This window comes from Xyrauchen texanus, chromosome 18, assembly GCF_025860055.1.
Source record: "Xyrauchen texanus isolate HMW12.3.18 chromosome 18, RBS_HiC_50CHRs, whole genome shotgun sequence".
Taxonomy (NCBI): domain Eukaryota; kingdom Metazoa; phylum Chordata; class Actinopteri; order Cypriniformes; family Catostomidae; genus Xyrauchen; species Xyrauchen texanus.
This window is the reverse complement of record NC_068293.1, coordinates 30,763,774-30,779,297: the sequence shown is the minus strand read 5'-3', so window position 1 is coordinate 30,779,297 and position 15,524 is coordinate 30,763,774. Positions and strand designations below refer to the sequence as shown.

The following is a 15,524-nucleotide window of genomic DNA, read 5'->3' as shown; positions in this document are numbered from 1 at the left end:
TAGAACCTTTCAGGTTACAAAGGTGTTAGGTGTTGCCCATAAGAACGCTAGGTCTGGTGTCGCGAGGAGCGTGAGGGCCGAGAACCAAATCCGGGTGGGCCAATAAGGGGCCACTAAGAGGACCTGCTCCCCGTCCTCCCTGACTTTGCACAACATCTGTTCAAGTAGGCTCACTGGAGGAAACGCATATTTGCGAAGCCCCAGGGGCCAGCTGTGTGCCAGGTCATCTGTGCCGAGGGGGGCCTCGGTCAGAGAGTACCAAAGTGGGCAATGGGAGGATTACAGGGAAGCGAACAGGTCTACCTGTGCTTGGCCGAATCGACTCCAGATCAACTGAACCACCTGGGGGTGGAGCCTCCACTCTCCCCTGGATGTAACCTGCCGTGACAGCGTGTCCGCTGTGCTGTTGAGGTAGCCTGGGATGTGAGTGGCCCGCAGTGACTTGAGTCGGTGCTGACTCCAAAGGAGGAGATGGCAGGCGAGTTGTGACAAGCGGCGAGAGCGTAGACCGCCTTGGCGGTTGATATATGCAGCTGTGTTGTCCGTCCGGAGCAACACACGCTTGCCCCGGATCAATGGCAAAAGCCTCCACAGGGCAAGTAGTGCTGCCAGCAACTCAAGGCAGTTGATGTGCCAATGCAGTCGCGGGCCAGTCCAAAGGCCGGCTACTGAGTGGGCCGGCGACTGAGTGCCCGCTGCATATGGCGCCATAACCCCGTTGGGAGGCATCTGTCGTGACCACAACGTGCCTGGAGACCTGGCCTAGGGGAACTCCTGCCCGTAAGAACGCTAGGTCTGACCAGGGGCTGAGAGAGCGGCAACACGTCTCCGTGACGAGGATGCGGTTTGTGCCGTGGCACCATGCTCGTCTCTCGACTTGGGTCTGCAGCCAGTGCTGGAGTGGTCTCATATGCATCAACCCAAGCGGTGTAACCGTGGCTGAGGATGCCATATGCCCCAGGAGCCTCTGAAAGGATTTCAGTGGGACCAGCGTGTTCCGTCTGAACGTACGCAGACAGCTCAGCACTGACTGTGCGCACTCGCTGGTGAGACGCGCCAACATTCAGACTGAGTCCAACTCCATACCGAGAAAAGAGATGCTCTGAACTAGTTGACCCGAAGCCCCAAGCGGCTGAGGTGATTGAGCACCAGGTACCTGTGAGCACACAACATGTCTCGCAAGTGTGCTAAGATTAGCCAGTCGTCGAGATAGTTGAGGATGCAGACGCCCGCTTCCCTCAGTGGGGCAAGGGATGCCTCTGCGACCTTCGTGAAGGTGCGAGGGGACTGGGACAGGCAGAAGGGGGAGGACTTTGTACTGATATACCTGACCCTCGAAGGCAAACCAGAGAAAAGGGTCTGTGTCGAGGAAGGATCGAGACATGAAAGTACGCGTCCTTCTGGTCTACCGCCGTGAACCAATCCAGATGCCGGACGCTCGCTAGAATGCATCTCTGCATGAGCATCTTGAACGGGAGTCTGTGCAGAGCCCGGTTCAGAACTCGCAGGTCGAGGATTGACCGCAGCACGCCGCCTTTTTTGGGTACGATGAAGTAGGGGCTGTAAAACCCCTTCTTCATCTCGGTTGGAGGGACAGGCTCTAGCACGCCTTTCTGTAGGAGGGAGGCGATTTCCGCACGCAAGGCAGCGTAGCCCCTTGCCGCCCCGCCGTCGAGGGTAGTGAGAGCAGAGGAGCTCACCGCTCGTGTGCGGGCAGTAAAAGGTGCCTGCCACTAGCGCATGAGCTCCTCATGCACCTCCTGGAAGAAAGGAACGGGGGCGGACCATGGCCGTAAGCGGTGCTCTGGCCCCAGGAACCAATCGTCAAGCCGCGAGGGTTCGGGGGGAGGCGGAGGGTTCCACTCCAGCCCGACACTCGTGGCTGCCCAGGCAAGCATGGCTGTCAGCTCCGCGTCAGCCTGCGACTGAGCCACCGCACCCGAGGGTGGGAGTTCAGCCGAGTCCTCAGCGTCAGACATGACGAACCCGCTCTCCGATGCCGCGATCGAGATCTCATCGTTGTCAGGCGCTCCGAACGAGATCGCGGGTCCACTGTGAAGTGAACCGGCAACCGCGCCCCAGCGCTCGGTTGGAGCATACGATTGTGGCGGGGAGTGGGAGGTCCATGGGGTTGTACCCGGCGGAGAGGCTCCCACTGAGGTCCCCATATCACCCCCAGCGCTAGCCGACACTGCCTCATGCCCGTAGGTAGTAGGACCGAGTGCGAGCCGTGACCGCAACGTAGCCATGGCCATGCTCTCGCAGTGAGGGCATGAACCATCCACAAACGCTGACTCTGCGTGGGTAGCACCCAGACACAAGAGGCAGCGATCGTGGCCATCAGACGGGGAGAGAGAACGACCGCAACCAGGAAACACACACAAACGGAAAGACATCTTGAAAAAGACGCTTCACGGTTTGCGCCACTCTTTTAGAGAAATATACTCTTTTATTGGTGATTTTTATATATATATATATATATATATATATATGTATATATATATATATATGTATATGGGAATATAAATATATATATATATAAACGAAGTTATTCACTCCGTGAGCTCTTTTTCAGCTGCTGAAGTGCCCAGGGGTGTGTGCTCAGCACAACGTAATATGCGAGGGGGAGGACCTCTGAAAAGCGCCGTAAAACCAACAGCTTGTAGAGATGAATGAACAGCAGAGGAATTCAGCTTTGTGACTGCTCTCTCGGCTCCGAAGAAGATATCTGATGTGTATTTGCAGCGTCACTCCTTTTATACCCGTATGTCCGGGGGAGTGGCATGCAAATTCCACACGCCAATTCTCATTGGCCTTTTCTCAAAATCAGAGCTGTCTGGGCTCCGCAGGAGCGACCCCTAGGGTCAACTCATTGACACAACGTCAAGTGAGTGACAGACGGGGAACAGATCACTTTCACATTTTTCGTCTTGTGTTTTGGATGATTCACATCCAAAGAATTTCTAGCAAAATACATTTTTAAGTATTGATCTGTTTCTCTCCCACACCAATCATACCACTTCTGAAGACATTGATTTAACCACTGGAGTCGTATGGATTGCTTTTATGATGCCTTTACATGCTTTTGGGAGGGTCAAAATTTTGGCACCAATTCATTTGCACTGTATAGACCAGAGGAAACATCATTTGTGTTCTGCTGAAGAAAGAAAGTCAGACACATCTAAGATGGCATAAGGGTGAGTTAAATGATGAGAGAATTTACATTTTTGGGTGAACTATCTTTTTAAACCTGTAAGTAACCACCTATTAATGCACGACCAGCCAATGAGAACACTTTAGTAACAGCAATGCCTAAGCCCTCACCCACAACACCTTACAACGCCATCGTGATTGTGAGTTTTGCACAGGCAAAACACAATTTCTTCAGAAAAGTGAAGAATCTAGTTTTTTTATTTTTGTAGCAATTGTCACGGACATATTTGTCAAATTAAATCACTTGATGTGTCATATTTAGACCCTGAAGTGTAGATTGTATTTTCTTGAATTTAGCTGAATTTCAGAGGGATCAACTCAAAGTTGCTTTTGCATATTTTTTTATGGTTTAATTATTAATTATGGTTGATAATTTTTACTTGTAATATTCCTGTTTTGTTTTTTCACCACCCTGAACATTTAATATAGAATGTTTTAATTATTTATTTATTTTTAAATGTATACAGAATTCAATGTAAAATATGCATTGATTTTTTGCATTTAGGATGTCAAAACCATCATTGGTATGTGTATGTGTTGTGATGCTGAGTAAACATGCTCCTCACCTCCTGATTGTTTTGTATGTACACTTAAGAGTGTGGACAGCTCTTATCTCTAAAGACATTACATCTCTATTGTTAATTTAGTAATTGTTGCTTGTTTCTATGCTGGCCATCCCGCAGGACTGCTTGCTGCAGAAAGTAGGTGTAACTGTATGTCCCTTTACATAGCTTTGTTTTCATACCCTTGTGTAAAATATGACTTATTCCTGGATATGTATAGTTGACTCTCTATGCATGCGCTTGTGTTTGTGCGTGTACACACACAGGGGCTGTGTCACAGGTGCTGGACAGTTTGGAGGAGATCCATGCACTGACGGACTGCAGTGAGAAAGACCTGGATTTTTTACACAGTGTCTTCCAGGACCATGATCTCCACACGCTGCTAGATGTAAGAGATTGTACTATACACTCTGTTTAGACACACCAACATGGACTTACACCCTCAAATATTCCCTTTTTTAGACCACACAAAACTATATGTTAAGAGACTGTTACAGCTTACTTTGCTTGGTTTGTTGACATTTAGGACACTTTTTAGCCAAAGCACCGTAAAATGCACTGATTGCAGGCACCGTCCCGTAGGAGCAATTTAGGGTTAAGTGCACACTTATGGCAGGCCAGGATTTGATCTTAGTAACTCTTGTTTTCTGCCGTGAGCTGATAACAACCTACATGCTTAGTCATTAGACAAAAACCAAAACAAAAATCACCCATGCTTAAGATATCAATCCTCTGCTAAGCAGTTGCTCTACTATTTGCAATAATGTGTTAGAATTCTGTGTAGTTTCTTCTCGCAATACCAAAGTGGAGCAGGCAATGAATATCAGAAGACCAATTTTCAGCTCTCGACTTTTCTGTCTTTTCTGTATATTTCAGAACTCAATGAACTTTGTTCGTTCATTCATTACATTGTGTCTGTCCATGCACACACGCCTCTGCATGTGTCTAGCTTGTGTTTTTGAGAACGCATTCAGTATTAAGGCATTATGTGTGTTTTGTGTGCTTGTGAACATGTGCAGATGTGGACTCTGCACACAGTCTCTATTGCAGAAGTGTTTGTGTTTGTGTGTTTTTGTGTGTGTGTGTGTGTGTGTGTGTGCGCGCGCGCGCACCAAGGCCTCTGTCATAAGCCGTACAGCTTGGTACCACCCAATGTGGATGATTGGTCTGTCTCTATAGCCACAGGCAAGAGGAAAGTAGAGAGGACCCACCCATAATGCCAGTACTCTATGGGTAAGATTATAATCAGGAGGCTGTGAATGCATGATGTCCCATTGAAAAATCAACTCCTACCCTGAATAAGGAGGGAAACAATAGCATCTATTGTCAGACTCCACACGTTTATCACTGTTGCGGCTCCAGCAGTATCTGTGTATCAGAACTGCTGCTATAGACATTAAAACATTGCCATCCTCTTCACTGAAGCCATGGGCAGTGTGTAACTCTACCTTCATGAGAAAGAGAGGCTGAAGTCTTTGTTTGGTTTTACTCGAGTTTAGCATTGTTATGCCTGGTTTATTTGCAGTTATTTTTGCCAAACACTTTATTTAGAAACCATATTATTGTTGCTGGAAATGTACTAACCATGAAAGTTCAATTGCTGACTTTGCAGGTCTTACATGCTTTGAGACATGGTTTGCCTTCAAGGGTCAGGTATATCAGTACAAAGTCCTCCCCTTCTGCCTGTCCCAGTCCCCTCGCACCTTCACGAAGGTCGCAGAGGCATCCCTTGCCCCACTGAGGGAAGCGGGCGTCTGCATCCTCAACTATCTCGACGACTGGCTAATCTTAGCACACTCGCGAGACATGTTGTGTGCTCACAGGGATCATACTTGATGTAATGTATGATCTTTTTACTTATGAACCAGGAGAGGTTTTCTGGTTGTTCAGCCACAGCCTAATTAAATGCATCAAATAGACTTGGTCATAAGAGACTAAATCAATCAACCAGACTTAAGTAAATTCAACAGCATAAGTAAACCTAGTTAACTACTGGCTACATAGACCACTCAACCATCAATTTAATTAAATCGTTATTGTTCATTCTCATGGAAATTTGTCTTTGCAACCCCCCCATGCCTTATGCCACCATATTAAAAATTAAATAAACAAGATTCAATATACCCAATACATTAAAAAGCAGTAATAGAGGCAGTAATATAGCTTCTGTTGTACAGTGTGCACATAGAGTGCAGACCTCTGAGTATTAAGAATGTAAAAGGACGTAAGATCAGGACTTCAAATAAATGTGTGATCACAACATTTATTGTCCTGTGGCTTGGCTTCTTCTGCGAGGGTTGACACTCAGGCTTAGTCAGTGAAGAGCAACTTGTTAACAGATGTGGTTTGAAGGAACATTTGTGTGCACAGTAAATGTGCAGAGGAATGGACCAGCACAACATTGGAGAAATGTACTGTATGTTAATGAATAAATTACAGCAGTTGAGAACTGTATTGTATAATTATACATGTTCATGATTAACATGGTGCAGGAGATAATAAGTAATTTGAAAAGTTAACCTGCAGAGCATAGTGCTTTTTCCACATGTTAAACTGTGGTAATGTGTCCTTTAGTTATAGTGCTAAAGGAGCATTTAGATAGCTTTTAGCATTATATAGCATTTAGATGTCCTTTACTTTATTAAATGTTGCTTATAATGTCCACTTTCAAGTTAAATATTCATGAAGTAATAATACTTTTAATTGATTTTCAATTTCCTCCTGTTGGGATGGGTTTTATTTAAGCTGTCAAGTGCTGTGATTGTTCATCTAGGACAAACTTTTCAAGCATCAAAAATTCTGTTAACAAAAATGCATTAACACAGCACATTGACATAAGTCTGTCAACACTACATATTAACATACAGTGTAAAGCTACTTGTATCCATTAACATATGTGTAATAACACTGGATATTGCAGAATAAATACTAATTATTTATCCATTTTCGATTTTGCAGCTGTATGACAAGATAAACACTAAGTCCTCACCGCAAATCCGAAATGCACCAAGTGATGCAGTTCAAAGAGCCAAAGAGGTGAGTGCTCTCCGCTTGCAGAAAGATGCATTTGCATTGGTCAAACATACAATAATGAGCCTCATAGAGGTTCTCAGTACAAGTTTAATTGTAGTCTTTGACCGGTTTGTCAATAAAAATTACCCTAACCAGGCCTAATCTTCCTCTGCTCTTCATGTGCTGTCCAATATCAGAAATGTCAATATTTTCAATTGTGAAATTGAAAATTGCCCTCAACAGAATAAAATGGTTTGTCTAAGCCTTTTTCTTTGTTAAATTAGAGAGACAAATTTCAAGTAGTTTGTATTCAGAGTATCAGAATTGTTCTTATCTTGTTGCTTACTTTGGCCACGTTCACACAGCAGCAGAATACGGTTGTCAGTCCTGAATACGAGTGCTTAAGGGAGTTGCATTCACACACAGTTCAGTTATTTATGAGCGTGACAACTGCATTCTATAAGCAAACTGACACCTGTAAATGTTCGAGATTCACAACCACATTTTTGGCAAACCCATGCTGGGTAAACAGAACCGTACTGGACAACATGTTGTCTGTCACGTCACGTCATATAATGCGAGACCATTGCTGCACTGTAAACACTTGTGTCTAGTGTGTTTCATGTGGGGTTTTGTTAACTCACAGAGACGGAGATATGAGCTGCATGTCTTCGAAGATCCAGCCGCTGTCTTCCACCGGAGTTGCTCACAGGCTCGAGCTGTGCAACACAAATGCTGAACTCTGAACTTGGTTAAAAACATTCAATGAACTAATGGATGAACTTGTGCCTTGAGAGCACTAGTTTATTTAATAAAGCAGCGTCAAATGTGACAAAACGTTCTGCTGTCATGAACGTTGCCATTTTCAGTATTTACTTCAGTCTGTCACTGCAGTTACAGGTGATACCAAAGGTTATTGGGTGAACAGAAATATGGTTGTGACATGGGTTATTTATTCATTCATACAGATGGACAGTATTCAAGCCTCTTGTATGAACTGGACATTTCGAGACTCACACCGGTTATTAAATACAGTTGTCAATCCAAACACTGACTTTGTGAACGTGGCCTTTGTACCTACCATTTGTAATACTGCACATTAGAATGATCTGAAATGACTCACCGCATGACTTTCACTTTGGCTTTCCTAAAAATTCACTGCATATTTTCAGATTTATCTATGAGCTACTTCTTTCTTGAACTTTTGATTTTTTTCACTGTATATAGTTTAGCTATAATTTAAAAATAGCTTATTTTTTTAAAGGGGATTAATTTAGAGATGCAACTTCTCTTTGAGGGCTGTTGCATACTGTGTTAAAACCCTCTCAGAGAAGTTGCGTAGCTAAATTCATCACCTTTGAAGCATTGCCTCTAAAAAAAATAAACTAAACTAGATAACCTTGTTGACCTCAGTAATTGACTAGTCAGTTGTTGGATGAGTAGTCAAACATCCTGCCTATCCCTAATAAAATAACGTTTTGCAGATGATTTTTCCACATATCTATTTAAAAAAAAAAGCATATTTACTAAAATATTTTAATGGTGAAACAGTTACCAATTTTTTTTCATTGAGGTACAGTATATTTTTCTGGGTATGAAGTCACTATTAATTTGAAAAGTATTTTTTTTTAATCCTCTCATTACCCTCTCTGTTTTTGGATATAGCTCAGAAAACACCATTTGGCTGCCATTTATGTGATTTGTATGTATTTTATGTAGAACAGAACGCCACAGACAGAGGTCTGTTTTGTCAGTGCTTCTAAGAACTTACAGCTTAGTTTATTATTTATATGACATTTACAGATCCCAAGTGGTCTGTTGCTGGTGTGAACACATGCCTGATATCCACCTGCTAAAATAAAAAGCATTTAAAAAAAAATCTGCAAGGAGAAATCCATATTAACAAGTGAATGTGTTTATTTGCTTGTGCTTATGGTGTAGCCTTTGAATAACAACATAATAATGGCCTATGAAATTGGAAACTGTAGCTCTTTCAACACTGTTGAATTGCACAAAAATATCATTTTGCGTGTGTATGAATGTTTATGTCTGTTTGCTTGCCTCAGTGTTGGCTGAAGCTTTCCACTCTCTTAATCTGCTCCAAATCCAGATAGTTAAAATCAAAACTCCCACTATTAACAGAAATTGTGATTAATTAGTTATGTTACCAGTTCCCCTTTGTCCTTTGCACACTAAATTAAAGTAGTCACACACTATAACTGCAATATAACTTTAAATGTGATTACAAATCCCTTGCTGGCTCTAAACAACAGACATTACATTTATCCAGTATTATTTTCAAGCACAAAGTCAACATGAAATCAAAATTGACCCTATTTATTTAATGTTTGTTCCTGGTCATATTGTGTACAATTAATCCATATAACTTAGTCCAAAGAAAATATGTTTGTCTTTGTAAGCGGTCATCAATGTAATTGTAATTACTAAATCCACCTTTGAAACAACATTCAACATTCAACATTTTGGCTGACATCACCTAAGCTGCAAGAGTCTGGAAAATAATGTTAACCTGTTGCCAAATAGATATGTACAGTAGTTAATGTTTTAGGCTGCTGTTGTAGGTTATAGCAAATTTCTAAAATCTTGCCAGTAGTTAACGCTGTAATTTAATGGTGGTTAATGTAATAATAAAAGAACTGTAAAATTGAAAAAGAAGTTTAATTGTACTGGTTTCCCTTCACTCTGTGTTGTGTATAGAATGACTAAATCCAGACACTGTGAATGCTGATCAGACAGGCCTTTGCATTCTGAATGAATAAAAGAATGTTTTGTATTAATAAATAAAACCACATGAAATTCTGTCCTGCCAGTTTTTTGTGCCAACCTGCCAGCAAGAGAATTAATTCAGCCACACGAACTTCCACTACATTTCATGAAAATGTAACAATTAACATGCTTATGTTTTTAAACAAGTTCACAACTTGTCCTTCAACCTTTACATCCCAGTCAAAAAGCCATCTTAAAAGCCCTACTTTTTTTGTCTCTAGTTGAACATTCTGTTTTGCTTGGAAATGCATCACATTATGGAAGTAAAATAGGTTGTGAATGCCATTTCATGTTGACTCAAAGTTAATGGGGCAGAATGTATGTTCTTATACAGCAATTGTGTCAACAAAAAGCGTTCTAATTATTTTGAAAACATGTCAACCATTAATCAAAGCCCAACTCTGTGCAATAAGATTAGCATGATCAAACAGGTTTGTTAAGTGATGAAAGTATTCTTTGTTTAGGTAATTAGTTAGAACCATCTGCATGCAGTAAGAAAACAAATAGGAAGAATCAAACTACTTTGCAATGGTTAGTTCTGTTCTCAAACTGTAGTTTGACTGCCTACCTCAGTTACACAACTTATAAAAATCAACCTTTTCCTTTTGTAATGCACATCAAAAAAGAGCTCAAGTCTATTGGTGATTAAAAAGCTGTTCTCTCGAATAACCTTCCTTGGCCTCTCGCTTGTGATCACTGGCAATGGTGAAAGGCTTAAGGATTATCCTCTTTGTATTGCATAGAGCCAGTGGGGCGCAAACTAACCCATCACCTCTAACTGTTTTTGCTGAGCGGCTGAAACTTACGGAGATGATAAAATCCAACCTCCAAAACTCAACTTTCGACCCTTTGCTGCTTTCTTACATAGACTACAATTATAAAATGTTATAAAACTCTCCTGTGTATGTCTCTTATACTAAGACTTCCACTGAAGACGAGTCGAGCACAGCTTTGAAACATCTGGAATATGTAAGCTGCTGACATTTTCCCAATGTTTGAAACTTATTTATGTATTCTATTGCAGGATCATGTGACAATTGCTAGGATTTCATGCTCTTGTAAATGTCAGAGCCTTTGTTTTAGTGATTTTGACTGGGAATGGATGACGTTAGGGGCTGTCAGGTGGCTCTAAACATTGATTCGAGATAATTAGCATGGTCTAAGTAGACATTCAGTATCCAGCACTCAATAGCATTCAGCAGAGAGTTGTGACATATCTGCAGTACTGTGCCAAATCACCCCCTCCCACCCTACCGCCAACCTCCCCACCAATGGAAGAGGGAAATGGGCCCAAACAGAATTGCTGATTGGTCACAAGGGGTCTAAGGGTCATGCCAAAAATGTTGTGTGTGAATGTGTGTTCTGATATATGATGTGTGGGGTTTCAGCAGTCCAGTTAAGAGTTCTGTTGCATTTTATTTGTTCATAAAGCTTAAATGTCAAATACAACATTTTTAAACAAGTAGAGCATGGAACTGGTAGCCTGAGGAAAAGCCTGACAAATGTGTCTGTCTGTAGGTATTGGAGGAAATTTCGTGCTACCCTAAAAACACAGACGCTAAAGAACTGAGAAGGATCCTAACCCAGCCACATTTCATGGTGAGTCCTAACAGCATAGCACTCTTTTTTTAACACGTATTTTATTTTTGCATTTGTTTTTTTCTTTACAAATAACCTTTGGCATCTCTGTGTAATCCTCAATGACATATTGGCTCTTGGTGTAAACCTTTTAGCAATACATACACAGTAATCTCAAATATAGTGAAACAACTAGATTGGATTCATCTAGTTTGATTGAATCACTGTATCAGCAAAACTATCTGTGATTAGATTCAATCAACATAATTGGAAATTGATTAGAACCATATATGAATTTAATCTGTGTTATTTTCTCACTACAAAATGTATATGAGGATGATGTTGGTAGTCTTGTTGTTACATCATTTCAGTCTTTTTCTGTTACCTCTGCTGAAGTCAATGAGGTTCTCGGAACTCTTGTGTTCAAAGCATTGTTCCTGAGTTCTTATCAGGAGAACAAACAACCTTTAGAGCGACTCAAGACAGATGGTGAAGTTTTGCCCTTTGCTCTGTGCTGACTATTTGTCACTGAGGTTCGTCTTGGGAAGGAGGTTTAATTGATAAATATTTCTTAACTCTCTTTTGGTAAAGTTTATTTTTTATCCGGATCAGAATGCCCAACAGGTTTGTCTCACTCCACAACACAAGCAGTGAGTGCTGGTTCTCTCCTGTGCTGTAACCCTTGGCTCTCTCTTACAACTTTACCATGGTCAAGATAATTGCGGAATTGAAATTCAGATTAGTTTTAGTGTTAATTAGTGGTGCGAGGGCTTAACGTGTGCTATACATATTTTTCTTGTTTGTGAAATATGAATTCAGGTGATTTCGTCATCCGCTCCGCTTCGTTCTAAAACATTTCAAGAGAAGAGTGTAATACATGGGTATTGTCATCAACTACTCTTAACACTTATTAAATAACAGGGATTTTATGAAGATATTGTGTAATCCTATAAATGAACATTGATATTATTAAAACATATTGAATTTAAAAAAGGTATTTAGTGAGAGCCGTACTGTGAGCGTGCATTTGTGATATGAAAAAAGTGATGTGACCCCTTAAAATCAAATGTACAATATTTCAGTTTTTCTAAATATTTATATAACTTTATAAATACAATTTTTCTCTCTATCAGACCCTGCTATTTTAGGATATCAACACACTTACTCTAATGTACTCTAATTCCAACAGAAATAGCTTACACGGTAGCTTACCTGATAAAGCGTTGAACCTAAGAGTTGGAGGACTGTGGTTCAAGTCCAGCCATGGGTCATAGAACTGGCATGAAATGATGTGGTTTAGAAAATGTGCTTTTTCGTTTCGCTTCTGCATTTTAAAACATTAATGGTTAGGTTTAGGCATTGATTTGGTAAGGATGTATTTTTTAACTTCTCATTTATATTTTAAAACACTATTGATTAGGTTCAGGCAAAAGTTTAGGTTAGGGTCTATGGGCCTGGGTAGCTCAGTGAGTAAAGACGCTGACTACCATCCCTGGAGTTCGCGAGATCGAATCCCAGGGCATGCTGAGTGACACCAGCCAGGTCTCCTAAGCAACCAAATTGACCCAGTTGCTAGGGAGGTTAGAATCACATGGGGTAACCTCCTCGTGTTCGCTATAATGTGGATTACTCTCGATGGGACATGTGGTAATAATGTGGAACTGATCTAGATTGATAAAAGCAGCAAGATTGATCTGGGCTGCAAGGGACTTATTTGTGGATTGTACACTGTATACTGTACTGGAGGTGCATTACAGAACTAAGAGAGGAAGTGAAAATGGTGGCTCTTATATAGTAAAGTGAGCTTTTGAAAAAACAAGACTTGGGTGATGTAACTCTGACAGCCAGGTCAAGAGGTTTGGGGGGAATGCACCATAAGTACTGGATGTCGGATTCCAGCACAGCCTTGCTCTTGACTGCATTCTCACGCTGAAGAATAAAACTCACTATACAACAGTACTATCAGGCGAGCTGGTGAGAAAAGAGAAAGTCTGTGTAGTGCTTCTTAAAAACAAATTTTTTTTTTACTTTGGTTGTGACATAAAATATTTATTGCCTGCTGAAGTGAGGCACTTTTTGAACAGAGTAAAACAGTGTGGTGTTGAGACAGAGAGCATGTTTACTTGATGTTTTTCAAATTCAAATAACAGGAACTAGTAGTAAAAATGTGGGGGTTTTAGAAAGGCAGATATAAGTCTTAAAGCATAATATGTTACATTTAAAAATTTCTGAAGAAATTGCTAGGGGTGCTTTATTCATATTTATTTTTTATTTTTGTTTACTGGATGAAAAGTACAAAACTCTTGCTTTGCAATTCAATGACAAATATAGAAGCTTGTTACTGTACAATGAAATGTAGAAACATGTGAACATGAAAGTCTAAAAATGTGGAAGTGTTAAATTAGATTTTTTTCAGATTTGGGATTGTGCATGTGTGTGATTTATTTATTTTTTTCTCTCTCTCAGGCCTTACTTCAAACTCATGATGTTGTGGCACATGAGGTGTACAGTGATGAGGCACTGAGGGTCACACCTCCTCCCACATCACCATACCTCAACGGAGACTCACCTGAGAGCACTAACGGAGACATGGATCTAGAGAATGTCACACGAGTGCGCCTTGTTCAGTTCCAAAAGAATACGGATGAACCCATGGTATGCATCCTGGCCATCACATGCATGCACACACACACACACACACACACACACACACATCATATACACTCACCTAAAGGATTATTAGGAACACCATACTAATACTGTGTTTGACCCCCTTTCGCCTTCAGAACTGCCTTAATTCTACGTGGCATTGATTCAACAAGGTGCTGAAAGCATTCTTTAGAAATGTTGGCCCATATTGATAGGATAGCATCTTGCAGTTGATGGAGATTTGTGGGATGCACATCCAGGGCACGAAGCTCCCATTCCACCACATCCCAAAGATGCTCTATTGGGTTGAGATCTGGTGACTGTGGGGGCCATTTTAGTACAGTGAACTCATTGTCATGTTCAAGAAACCAATTTGAAATGATTCGAGCTTTGTGACATGGTGCATTATCCTGCTGGAAGTAGCCATCAGAGGATGGGTACATGGTGGCCATAAAGGGATGGACATGGTCAGAAACAATGCTCAGGTAGGCCGTGCCATTTAAACGATGCCCAATTGGCACTAAGGGGCCTAAAGTGTGCCAAGAAAACATCCCCCACACCATTACACCACCACCACCAGCCTGCACAGTGGTAACAAGGCATGATGGATCCATGTTCTCATTCTGTTTACGCCAAATTCTGACTCTACCATCTGAATGTCTCAACAGAAATCGTGACTCATCAGACCAGGCAACATTTTTCCAGTCTTCAACTGTCCAATTTTGGTGAGCTCTTGCAAATTGTAGCCTCTTTTTCCTATTTGTAGTGGAGATGAGTGGTACCCGGTGGGGTCTTCTGCTGTTGTAGCCCATCCGCCTCAAGGTTGTGCGTGTTGTGGCTTCACAAATGCTTTGCTGCATACCTCGGTTGTAACGAGTGGTTATTTCAGGCAAAGTTGCTCTTCTATCAGCTTGAATCAGTCGGCCCATTCTCCTCTGACCTCTAGCATCAACAAGGCATTTTCAGCCCACAGGACTGCCGCGATACTGGATGTTTTTCCCTTTTCACACCATTCTTTGTAAACCCTAGAAATGGTTGTGCGTGAAAATCCCAGTAACTGAGCAGATTGTGTAATACTCAGACCGGCCCGTCTGGCACCAACAACCATGCCACGCTCAAAATAGCTTAAATCACCTTTCTTTCCCATTCTGACATTCAGTTTGGAGTTCAGGAGATTGTCTTGACCAGGACCACACCCCTAAATGCATTGAAGCAACTGCCATGTGATTGGTTGATTAGATAATTGCATTAATGAGAAATTGAACAGGTGTTCCTAATAATCCTTTAGGTGAGTGTAGATATAAACCTGACAGCTTATGTGTCTAACATGAATGGCCCTGAAACTGGAAAGGATTTCTTAAGAAAACGGTACAAGCATAATTTTGATTGCTAACTTAAAAATGCTTATTATGATTTTTTGCTCTTTTGATTAGTAGCCTTCTTATCCAGGTCCCTCTTTGCAAAAAGATGGTATAGCTCTGTCCCAAGACCTAGTGAGCTGCCTACATAGGCCACGTTTTAAGGCAACGTAGTCCTGCATTATCGGAATGAGAAGGCTTATACCTCGCTTTGGCCTAATTATAAGGCAGCATTGTATGTATTGGACAGTGAAGGCAGTACCAGAATGCATTAAGAGAAAAAATTATCCAAGATTGTGGTTAAGTCAAGATAATTTATTTTTTATTAATATACCATGTTCACTTTGCTAATTAGAGTATCCTT

General features: G+C 41.5%; 1 protein-coding gene across 14 annotated transcripts in view; it reads left to right on the top strand.

Moving 5' to 3' along the window:
* LOC127659192 (peripheral plasma membrane protein CASK) overlaps window positions 1-15,524 on the top strand; it is a 212,908-nt gene that overhangs the window by 169,620 nt on the left and 27,764 nt on the right. For 6 of the 14 annotated variants that reach the window (XM_052148878.1, XM_052148888.1, XM_052148887.1 and 3 more), the window contains exons 11-16: window positions 3,897-3,914; window positions 4,043-4,164; window positions 6,735-6,812; window positions 10,497-10,544; window positions 11,094-11,174; window positions 13,620-13,808. In XM_052148878.1, the coding sequence (XP_052004838.1) occupies window positions 3,897-3,914; window positions 4,043-4,164; window positions 6,735-6,812; window positions 10,497-10,544; window positions 11,094-11,174; window positions 13,620-13,808 (536 nt within the window). The remainder of the gene's footprint in view (window positions 1-3,896; window positions 3,915-4,042; window positions 4,165-6,734; window positions 6,813-10,496; window positions 10,545-11,093; window positions 11,175-13,619; window positions 13,809-15,524) is intronic. The other 8 variants (XM_052148889.1, XM_052148885.1, XM_052148884.1 and 5 more) reach the window with 3 other exon arrangements.